Here is a 12,301-nt window from a genome sequence, read left to right as displayed (position 1 = left end):
TCTATAATATATTGCTGAGTTAAAAAAACATTGTTGTCTCTACTCTAGAAAAGGGGGGAAAATAAGGAATTATATTCATATATTCTATTTGTATAACACTGGAAACCAATGAAAATGGTACTTATACGAATAAGAGATGGTGGGGCATGAGGTTTACAGGGAAAGGGAAACGGTGAGAGAAGGCTTCCCTTTTTATACCTTTTGCTACTATTGGATTTTTGAACCATGCAAATGTATTACCTAGTCAAAAACTAGCATATTTAAAAATTTAAAACTCTACATTATATAATGTATTCTTCACTAAATCAGTATTTTCTTTTTAACATCATTTCTCTTCTAAAGAGCACTTTTATACCAGAAATAGGCCAAATGGTCAAACATAAAGGGAAAATACTTTAGCTGATTATAAGAACAAGATTTCTTGAAATAAAAAAATTGTTGCAATTAACATTAATGTATACTTTGACCAAAGAAAAACACTGTTTAAATCAGAGCTTAGCAATATATGGCCTTTGGACCAAACCCAGTCCCAAACTATTTTTGTATAGCCTGTGAGCTAAGAATGGTCTTTCAGGTTTAAAGGGCTATCAAGGAAAAAAATAAATAAAGAATATGCAACAGAGACCTATGTATGTGGCCCACAAAGTCTAAAATGTTATCCTTCAGGAAAGTATTTGCTTACCCCCTACCTCAATAATGGCATCTTTTATATGTCCTTTATGAAGCAGCAGAAATAAAAGTTACCTTATAAGTGCAAATAGTCAATTTCCTCTTCCTGGTTTCAGTATTTCTCTGCAGTAATGTATTACACATCTGGAAAACCTGCTGCATGACGGCATCTTGTCTCAGGTCATCACGGCCCTTCAGAATAATCAAAACACAAATAACTAAGCACAGTTCATTTTCTTTACTATAAAATCACGCAAAATCATCTGAGGACAGCCAAAGGGCACTTGGAAATCAATCTGAGGATCTGTGCTCCCCTTAATAGTCTCTTAAGTAATTAAGACCTAATACTACTCTTTTGTTTGTGTGTGTAACACACAAACACAAACACACGAACAAAAGAATAGTATTAGAATAAACTACATCACTGTAGACCAATTTAGAAAAAAGAAATACCCTTCCCCACTCCCCATCATAGCTGCTTTTGTAACTAAAATAATTGGAATGCCTACACTTAAGGGCACACTGCAAAACACCAAGGTGGAGGAGCACTGTTGTCTCTCTGCTACTTCCCAGCAAGGCCCAAAGCGTAAAAGCAGAGTAAGGGAAGTGTGCTATCCCTTTCGGATACGTTTAAAATAGCACTTAGCACAATGTCAGACCCAGGACATTGAAGCAAGGGCCTTCAACTTGAACTATTCAAGAAAATAAGCAACACTCAAATTTTTTTTTCATAACAAGTAGGCTGACGGTTAAACCTAACCATGTCTATACATGTAAAAAGTATTCTTTCATTTTAACCAACTGTTAAAATAAGGCTGGTCTTTCAGACACACACACAAAACCATGAGGAAAAGCATTCTGCTTCTAGAAAACAATTTATTTCTACTTTGTTTTCCTCACCTGTAATTATTGAGAACAAAACCAAAGAGCCAAAATAAGAAGAAAATATGTTAGTTTTTCTTTAATGTTTTCGTTAATCCACTAGGAACCACATCACTAAAGCAAAGTCTCACCTTGACAAGCTGTCTCCTTTCCTTTCCATCAGAGCCCACACAATCTATTATTTTTGGTAAATTTAAACCTCCTGCTAAACGAAATTGTTCTTTAAACGACTTTATAGTCACCAGATTTCCATATTCTCCTGTGGGGTCCACCTAATAAAGTATATGACAATACCTTAGTATTCAATTTGCTTTTAAAGAAAAATGAATTTTAAATGACAATTTTAATACTAAGCAAAGGAATGGATGACAATGTGCTGTTGGTTAAGAACAGAAGTGGTAACTTTATAAATGAAAGAAAGGAGATTTGACATTGGAAATGCTTCAAAAAGCAATATACATAACACAATTTACCTCCTTAAATATCTCTTAATAAAAGAAGTTAGATGAGTGTTGCTGAAAAAACTATTCAATAACTCTGGTTCAGGTGTTACCATTGATCTGTGTATGTTAAGTCATCAGTATAAATTAAGTCATCTCCTCACAAAAACAATAAGAGAAATTTTAGAAAAGTATGGAGAGGAGTTTTCTAGGTTTTAATTGCTAAATCTGGCAGTTTCACAAGATATTTAAATAAGTAACTTTGCTGATAGGTTATCACACGATGAAGCTACATTTCAAATCAAATAACCACACATATTAAACACTAAACTGCAAACTCAAAGGAGAGATTTTACAATGTAGTTAAAATGATCATTTTCTAAACTGTAATCTTTATTTATTATGGGCTTTCCTGGTGGCTTGGTGGTAAAGAATCCACCTGCCAATGCAGGAGACGTGGGTTAGATCCTAGTTTGGGAAGATCCCCTAGAGAAGGAAATGGCAACCCACTCCAATATTCTTGCCTGGAAAATTTCAAGGACAAAGGAGCCTGGAGCGCTGGGGTCACAAAAGAGATGGACATGACTTAGTGACCAAACAACCTTTATTATTATATTTATCCTTGCCCACATTGTACTTCCAGCAATAAAAAACCATTAGGACATAGCTGAAAGTGTCATGTATATTACACTCAATACTGTAATACATATTGTATTATTTAATATTGTAACACATCACAGTCAATACATTCTAACATGTACAGAATTTTAAAACTCAAAGATGACAACTGTAAAAACTGAAGGCAATAGAAAAGAAAGCAGGAGAGATCTTTAAGTATTTTAAGTCTTAGGTAAAGGGAATCCAATAAAGAAAAAACTATTGGTTGAAACAAATGAAACTGCCAATAATTAACCAATTTTGACCTACAATAAAAGGCTATTTCAAATGGTTTAACGTGCTAAAAAGTAATTTAGTTTAATTAAAAATCGAAACAGTTAATAGTAAATTACCTTAATTTCCATAGTGGGGACAACAACATCTTCTAAATTTTTAAGTTTGATAATGGGCTGGTCTGCTGGAATATTTATGCCTTCTGTATTTAAAATAAAGAAGTTTCAGGGACAATCGCAAATTGAGCAACAGTACTGAAGGTAAAGCAGGAGAATTCAGCAGATACCATAAACCCAAACTATGGCTAACCTGTGGTTCTGATTTAGAAATGAAGACCAAAGACTTGGGACACAATACCGCTCAGGGTCAGGGCACAGCAATGAGTAATGTGGCTTACAGATGAATTTGCAGGTTACCTGGCATTGGTAATTAGACCAGACTCCACCTGAGGTGCCAAGTTGGACAACTTAAGATAATTATATAATAGTATGAATAGCACATAGATAATGCTATACACATTATTATTAAATGTGACTAAACAACATGACAGTATTCTTTGTTTGCTTAGAGGAACACTATGAGAAGCCTCATTTTTATTTTAAAATAGTAAGAATTTAAATATGAAGACATGATTCTAAACAGAAAAAAAGAACATAATTATTAAAGTTTGGGGAGACAGATACACACAACCAAATATTATAGCAGCTTATAATTATTTAAGGAGACACAGCAAGAAAAGTGATGGAGAAAATGATAAGGTCTTTTCATTTTTAAGTCCTAGAATGCAGTTATCTATTATCAGTTCCACAACAAGATATTAAGTGAAAAAGTAACTAGAGGGGTATTGAAGGCTTCTAGACAAAAATTAAGTTTTGAATTACATGTGAGTTACAATCATCAAAACTTTCATATCTATAATTAATGTGAGTTGAGCAGATTTACATTCTGTTCTGTAATTAAAATATCCCTACAGAGAATAAGTGGGCTTCCCTGGTGGCTCAGTAGTAAAGAATCCGCCTGCAATGCAGGAGACACAGATTCAGTCCCTGGGTTGTGAAGATCTCCTGGAGAAGGAAATGGCAACCCACTCCAGTATTCTTGCCTGGGAAAATGGGAAATCTTATGGACAGAAGAGCCTGGCAGACTATAGGCCATGGGGTCACAAAACAGTCAGACATGACTTAGCACCTAAAAACAATAACAGAGATTAACATAGCAAGAATGCAACATTCATTCTTTCAAATTGCGTACTTCTCTGAGTCCTCCACTGAGTGGCATCTAAATTTGCTAGTATAATATAAGCATCACAAAGTGCCTCAACACTTCTGACCATCTGAGGTCTCCTACTTCGGATAGTACGTATTATTTTGTTAGCAGCCTCAGTTCGATCCTATTAATAAAATACAAACAAAAAATATTATAAAAGCAAATATGCAACATTAAAACTTTTAGAGTTATAAAAACAAAAAAATGGAATTTATATACATATCTAGACAATGGAAGGACTATAATTCCTCAGAGACAAAGCAGTCACTATATTATGAATGAAACATATCAAAGGTATAATAATCTCAAGAGTAAATGACTTGGGTGCCTTGTAAAATCTATTTTTTCTTTCCTCATTACGCTGAGGAAAAACAGTAAAATACCTTTGGTATCTCTTATGCTTTGAGAAATATTCAGGAATTTTGAACCAATTTTAGGTAGCATCATAATAACAAAGGATTTACAAACTGAATATTGTAACAATACATACTCTTTGAATTCCTGAGACTTAAGAAAGGAATATTTTGGGAAAAAATGAATATCGCAATTAAAAAAGGTACGGCATGTTCAATCCAAATACCTCATCAAGCTGAGAGCTTTGTTTAGGTGCATTTTTAGTAATTCTACTCCTTCTGGCTGCCTCTGGTTTGGTCAAAAATTCATCTTTGTTTGCATTTGCTAAGGCCAATATGATAAACAAAGTGTGATGAGGATGATCCATTGAAATTCTAGAGATGAGCTGTCAGAAAATTAAGAACTGTTAATTTTATGGAAAGAAAAAAATTAAAAATCCATAACTTTTTAAATTTAAATTTTGCTTAACACTAAGATACATTTTACTGTGCTAGATGCTGCAGTGGGTGGGGTGGGAGTGGTGATGTGGTATGTATGGGTGAGAGAAGTATATGAGGAAAAAGAAAGAGAAAGTGAGTAACATGTGGCATATGAAAGGAGACAAAAGAGAATATTCTTGCCCTTATACAACATGATAAATATGACCGACGATACTTTTTTGTGTACCCACTTTCTAGAGTGGAACAGTAATATACAATAATATAAAAGAAAAGCAATTGTGGTTTGATTTTCATGTTTACTTACATTATTGAGGACTTCATGAAATCCCAGACCTCCCATCATCTTGGTCCCCATTCTAGCAGCCAATTGGTACATAAGAGGCAAAAATTTGTATGATGGAATCTTCATTCCATCTCTCTGCCATTAAAAAAATACAAAATTAAAAAGCAATGCATTTCAACTAGACCTCACATCTAAACAAATACAAAATGCTCCTCTATTAGTGCAATCATCAAGCAGACATATTTTTTCCTTATCATTTATCTTAAAGTCTAGATTGACTCACTGGTAAATCATGTTTGAACCTGTATCAGATTGCATTCAAAAGTGGAATACTTGGTACTGCTTATATTCCAGTGAATCCAAGGAGGACAAACATTGATCTAAGGACTACTGTAATCTTGACTCCTGAGAAGTCAGTGTGAATAAAATGGAATAACTATTTCCCCCTCCATTCTAAAAGTCACAGGATTTAATGTACACTAGTAGCAGAAATTTGTTGTATCTCTTATGAGTATTAATATTCTCTTCAGCCAGAAGAACTATTTTAAGCTTCAAACTGATTGAAATATAACTTTAGGTATCAATAAAACCCAAGATTTTTAAATAAAAATTTATAAAATTCTACTGCCTTAATGTTTTCTTAAAATGGTTTTTTTCCATTTAAAAAATAATTTATTATAAAAAAAAAAAACAAACAGAAAATAATAAAGCAGGGGTTAAAAAAACACCACCTGTGATCACATCATCTTTAATTGCTTTCCAAATTTCCCAGTCTAGCATTCTGGGTACTTTCCGATGGTAATTTAAATGCTATAGGAAAAGACTGACCTAAATTCTCTCATATCCACATAAACCTGTATCATTAGAGTTAGTTAAGTACCTATGTGTAGTGCCCTAAACCAACTGCCAAGGATACAAAGTATACAAAATGCATGACATTTGAGGGGCTAATGGCTTAACTTTTAAAGCACAGGCTAGAATACTGGGTTGAAAAAGAAAACTTGCCTTCATCATGCCATTGACTTCAGAAACTCCAGAATTTTCAAGCCAGAGAGAACAAAGACGAAATATCCACATATCATGCCCTTCACCACTTAATAAGCAATTGATGTAATTTTCAACTGCTTTACATAAGAAACGTTTACGATCCTCTTTCAATGCACGGAGTGCACATTCATCCAACTCCAGCTCTCGCTGAACCTTTACTGTGTATCTTACATTGGATAATTAAAATAAAACACAAAAGCTGTTAGATTTTATAGAACTAGAAAATCAAATAAGATATATAATATAAATGAAAAATCAGGTGTCCATCTTAGGAGAAAAAGCAACATTCTAAGAATTATAAAGAGAATAAAGTTACTTTTGTCTTTAAGTTTCTGCAATTCAAAAGCTATTTTAGGCAACCAAAGTAGACTCTATGCAAGGTATTTCATTAACTTTATTTTCTACTTACACTAAAATATATATACCAAAAGCAGGTTTGAAAAAAGTATTTAATTACATCAAACTAAGTAACTCCTCTCTAATTTCAACACATATCTCTTTTTCAACTATGATACCAACAAACAAACTAAAAAAGCAAAACAAAAAGTTAACACCAGTATATTTCACAATTAGTATAGAGCCACAGCATGAATTCCTATCTGGTTCTGTATACCTGTATAAATACTGTATGTCTTGTTACTTGTAGACCCTCAGTTACCTGTTGGTCTGGATTTTATGTTCCCTAAGTAGGCCAACTTCCTCCTTGGCTCTTTTCAGAAGAGCTTGCTTGTTTTCAAATTCTGAGGATTTCATGTAGTTTTCAATTCTTTGGTATTGAGTATCTGAGAACCGTGCTAATGAGAGAAATGCCTTCATTTTTCCATTTCTCAGCCCATCATTGCTTTCCCCATCATAATTTTCAGCAACTTCCACAGCCTTCAAGAAAAAAAGAATCCATTTATATTTACAGATACTAAATGCATCTAAAGAATTACTCAGATCAAAGAAATATCCACGGTAAAATTTAACATATATATATGTATATAAGCTAATTTATACAAAATACAGTACTTTGAGTTTTCAAAACAATTTTGACAGAGCAGAAACAACTGAAATAGCTAATATGTGTAAATAACGGTACAAAAACATAAAGCTCTATAAAACTAAAAAAACATATTAGGCTTTTCATGTTCATTTATTAGTGAAGTAGCTATTTTAAAAATTAAACTATATGAATAAGAGGGAGAAACAGGAAGCTCAAAGGTGGTAGAAGCACTGGCTTGGGAAGATCCCGTGGAGGAGGGCATGGCGACCCACTCCAGTATTCTTGCCTGGAGAATCCCATGGACAGAGGAGCCTGGCGGGCTACAATCCATGGAGTTGTTAAGACTTGGACACCACTGAGCAACTTTCACTTCACTTCACTTCAATGAAAAGATCAAATGTATTTATGCTAAGCAACTCTATTAGGGTTCCTCAAAAACCTTACCTTTTCTAGATAGGTCTGCATGATGACTGCAGGATTTTCTAAGCAAGTTTCTGCTAACCAAGTGCCACAAACTCTTAGACATTCTGTGTATATAAGTTTTAAGTTGGGATCATTCTGTAAAGGAAAGCAAAGTCTTAAAATGTAATTCATTATCATGACTGTACAAAAATATCTTCCATGTAGGAAAAAAACAGGTTAAAAATGTCTTTCCTCATTTGCTTTCAACTTACAACTATTTTAATAATTCCAAATATTTACCTTTATAAAATAATCATTCTCTACTACTAGTACTATTATTACTATTATTGAAACAACTCACATATATTGAGTACTTTTATATGATTGGCATTATTACTATATAAAATAATATATAATAATTCAGTTAATCCTCACAAGAATCCTATGAAATAAGAACAATTATTATCCTTATTAGAAAACTACAACTGAAGTACAAAGAGGGTAGGTAACTTCAGGGTCCATCAGTTCAGTTCAGTTGCTTGGTTGCGTCCGACTCTTTGCGACCCTATAGACTGCAGCACACCAGGCCTCTTTGTCCATCACCAACTCCTGGAGTTTACTCAACATCCTGTCCATTGAGTCGGTGATGCCATTCAACTATCTCATCCTCTGTCATTCCCTTCTCCTCCTGCTTTCAATCTTTCCCAGTATCAGGGTCTTTTCCAATGAGTCAGCTCTTCACATCAGGTGGCCAAAGGATTGGAGTTTCAGCTTCAACATCAGTCCCTCCAATGAACACTCAGGACTGATCTCCTTTAGGATGGACTGGTTAGATCTCCTTGCAGTCCAAGGGACTCTCAAGAGTCTTCTCCAACACTGAAGTTCAAAAGCATCAATTCTTCGGCCCTCAGCTTTCTTTACAGTCCAACTCTCACATCCATACACGACTACTGGAAAATCCATAGCTTTGACTAGATGGACCTTTGTTGGCAAAGTCAAGTCTCTGCTTTTTAATATGCTAAGTTTGTCATAGCTTTTCTTCCAAGGAGCAAGGGTCTTTTAATTTCATAGCTGCCAAAACCATTTGCAGTGATTTTGGAGCCCCAAAACACAAAGTCAGACACTGTTTCCCCTGTTTTCCCATCTATTTGCTATGAAGTGATGGGACTGGATGCCATGATCTTAGTTTTCAGGGTCCATACTGTTAAGCAATATTTAAAAAATCATACCATGTGAGCTCCCAGGGCTTGGTATAATGATAAATTCTCTAATAAAGGAGGATGTTCTACAAGTTTCCATTATCCAAAAGTACAAAATGTTGATATTCACCTAGTAGGTGTATGTCAGAGAGATATCACTGAGTCCAAACCTTTAAAATACTTCATGATTCCTACAAATGCTGCTAAATTTGTCCATCATATGCTGGAGGCAGAGTTGAAGAAGCAATCACGTTTATAACAACTAATATAAAATACATATGTACATTATAGGTAATGGTAGATAAAATATCAGATGTGATGTTTTCAAGGTCTTTGAATTGACCACCTAATTTTTTAAAAAATGTTTTATTCTCTTGTGCATTTCCTCTTGCATTTTTTGTCATTTCAGATCTATAGTGTCTATTTCATCTTTGTTTCCCACACACCCTCCTTGATTACTGTAGAAAGTTTTAAAAAAATAAGGCTTATAATTGGGATGAATTAATCTATGATGAGATGGACTGATAGAAATGTTGTAAATAGGAAAAATGAATACTGTCTAAACTTTTACAAATACTAATTTTCAAGACTCCTTTTTATAATTTCTTATTCATGGATCAGTAATTTCAAATCTTTAATAAAATTAGTAATTATATTAAACTTTATTTAAAATATTATAAAGCACAGTAATCTTTCTTATTACAGTAAAAACTAATTCAACCAATAGAAAAAAGTGAACCTCTGTACAACTGGCATCCAGCTTCTTGATCATTTGCTTGAGAATACTCAGGGCAAGACTCTGTTCCTTTTTTGCCCAGAATACTTGTGCCTCCTCCAGTTGCCACTCAGAGACTCCACTACTAGCTGAATTATACTGTTTAATTTGAAATATTGCCCTTTCAGGGAGCTGAAATGAAAATAAAAAATGGAAATAAACATTTTTACTATTACTACTACTACTTCTACTACTACTGATAAAAGCAGTAAGGACTTGACAATTTTTAAGATTGTCTTAAGTGCATCTCTGCCTTCCCTAGCCCCCATATCTGCCTATCTGTTTTTCTCTTTACATAGAGACACATATAATTATGTGTGTGTTTATACACAGTATATACAATCACTGAAATGTTATACATATAGAAAGTTAGGTAGCTTCTCATTATTTAACCAGGAAATTGAGGGTTAGAGAAAGACTTGTGCAAGACTCAAATTCAGGTCTAATTCCAAAAGGAGAAATCTTAAACAACTATGCTATACAATGTTATAATAGCAATCTGTCTCTCAATGACATTTCTTTTTACTTATGCTTTCTATTTTCTAGGTAATAAAAAGGCAAGGTCAACGAGTGAGATGACATAGTTTTAAATCTGATTACCTGTGTGTTCTTGAAAGTTCGGGCTAATACAGAGAGTTCTACAAGATGCTTGGTGAGAATGTCCTTAAAACACTCTCTTTGGGAGTTTTCCATTTCCTTTTCCATCAAGATCTCCAAAATGACTGTGCGTAGGGCCATTATAGGCTCCTGAAAGCTAAAATCACTGTCTTTGAGAAGCTGGGAATGTTTCCACCACTTCATGTACACTTCAGAGGGCTGCCTATCTGTTACCGATCTGAAAGCCAAACCACAAGGTTCACATTAGCAACAGAAATGAAAAAAGGGTGCTATTACGCAGGTTCTAAAACTTAAGATTTAATAAACACTAAAGGAATTTTTGCAGCAACATGACTGGAACTTCTAAAATAAACCAAAAGAAGAATCAAAGTTTAGAAATCTACAATATGGTCAGACCTCGGAAGGTCAGTCAGCAGAGAACCCAACAGATGATGAACATTTTAAAATTTTCTTTCTTTTTTAAAATTGAAGCATAGTTGATTTACAATACTATAGTAGTTTCAGGTATATAGGAGAGCGATTCAATATTTTTATATAGATGCTACTTTTAAGGTATTCTTAAAAATACTCTTCAACCTCACAAAAAGCAGCACTTTTAAATTACCATTCTTCTGAAATGAGAACGCATTTATCAGGCCTCTCATTCAGAACATCTACACCTCTAGTACAACTTCAATGATCCTCAAAGAGGACCGTCACCAAGGAAATGAAATAAACTCATTATCTACCATACCTATCAGGCACAGGGCATGACTCTGCAAAACTGTAGCTATTAAAGAAAGCACAATCCAATGAAGGAAATGCTGGCATTTGGCAAAGGTTTCATATACCAATATTATTTATTAAAGGAAGAGAAAATACATCTTGTACAATTAGCTCATATGAGCAGAGTGCTTCCCAGGTGTTCAAATTAAGCAATACTGTCCAATCCTTCAGGAGAACTATACGGGGAGAAATCAAGATAAATGAAGCAGGGAAACTAAGATGATGACCTTAAGGTGATGTAGGAAATGAAAGTTCTTTTAGTTGCTTGATGAAGAAGGAAACAGTAACACAAACTCACAGGAACCAAAACTTTAATTCCTCCCAAAATGATCTTAAGAGCAGCAAGTCTCAAATTTTTTAATCTCAGGAAATCCTTTATACCAGCACTCCCCAACCTTTTTGGTACCAGGGATGGGTTTTGTGGAAGACAATTTTTCCACAAACTGGGGAGCTGGTGGGGTGGATGGTTTTGGGTTGATTCTCATAAGAGCTCATAACCTAAATATCTTGCATGTGCAGTTCAGTGGAGTTCGTGCTCCTATGAGAATCTAAGGCTCCTGCATGCGAACCTTGAGGAAAGGTTGTAAATACAGATGAAGCCTCACTTGCTTGCCTGCTGGCTCACCTCCTGCTGTGCAGCCTGGTTCCTAACATGACATAGCCCGGAGTTTGGGGACCCCTGCTTTACACTCTTACAAATTATGGAAGACTCCTAAACAGCTTTCATTTACAGTTCAGTTCAGTTCAAGTCGCTCAGTCCTGTCCGACTCTGTTACCCCATGAACTGCAGCACGCCAGGCCTCCCTGATTATACTTATTAATATTTGGGCTTCCCTAGGGGCTCAGACGGTAAAGAATCTGCCTGCAATGCAGGAGACCTGGGTTCAATCCCTGCATTAGGAAGATCCCCTGGGGGAGGGAATGGATACCCGCTCCAGTACTCGTGCCTGGAGAATTCCATGGATAGCGGAGCCTGGTAGCTACAGTCCAACGGGTCACAAAGAGTCAGACACAACTGAGTGACTAAACATTTTCACTATTAATATTTACCTTATTAGAAACTAAAACTGAGAAAAATCTAACATGTATTAAAATTTATTTTAAAATAAGAATAATAAATCAACTATGTATCACACAAAATTTAGTGAGAAGAGCACTATTTCACATTTCTATGAATCTCTTTGATGTCTGGCTTAATGGAGACACTTGAATTCTCATCTCAGATTCTGCATTTAGTTTGCTGTGCTATGATGTTTGGTTAGAGAATGTGAAGAAAATCTAGCCT

The 12,301-nt window shown here is 34.8% G+C and overlaps 1 protein-coding gene across 1 annotated transcript in view; it reads right to left on the bottom strand.

Moving 5' to 3' along the window:
* Window positions 1-12,301, bottom strand: part of ATM (ATM serine/threonine kinase) — a 141,836-nt gene that overhangs the window by 27,572 nt on the left and 101,963 nt on the right. Inside the window, exons 45-55 of the mRNA XM_068988664.1 lie at window positions 10,234-10,468; window positions 9,598-9,765; window positions 7,702-7,815; window positions 6,931-7,148; window positions 6,231-6,438; window positions 5,247-5,360; window positions 4,729-4,887; window positions 4,134-4,272; window positions 3,002-3,084; window positions 1,683-1,823; window positions 745-861 (exon numbers count right to left, since the gene is read on the bottom strand). Coding sequence (XP_068844765.1) covers window positions 745-861; window positions 1,683-1,823; window positions 3,002-3,084; window positions 4,134-4,272; window positions 4,729-4,887; window positions 5,247-5,360; window positions 6,231-6,438; window positions 6,931-7,148; window positions 7,702-7,815; window positions 9,598-9,765; window positions 10,234-10,468 — 1,696 coding nt within the window. The remainder of the gene's footprint in view (window positions 1-744; window positions 862-1,682; window positions 1,824-3,001; window positions 3,085-4,133; window positions 4,273-4,728; window positions 4,888-5,246; window positions 5,361-6,230; window positions 6,439-6,930; window positions 7,149-7,701; window positions 7,816-9,597; window positions 9,766-10,233; window positions 10,469-12,301) is intronic.

The sequence above is a fragment of the Capricornis sumatraensis genome, chromosome 16 (genome assembly GCF_032405125.1).
Source record: "Capricornis sumatraensis isolate serow.1 chromosome 16, serow.2, whole genome shotgun sequence".
NCBI classification, from domain to species: domain Eukaryota; kingdom Metazoa; phylum Chordata; class Mammalia; order Artiodactyla; family Bovidae; genus Capricornis; species Capricornis sumatraensis.
This window is presented reverse-complemented; position numbering and strand designations above follow the sequence as displayed.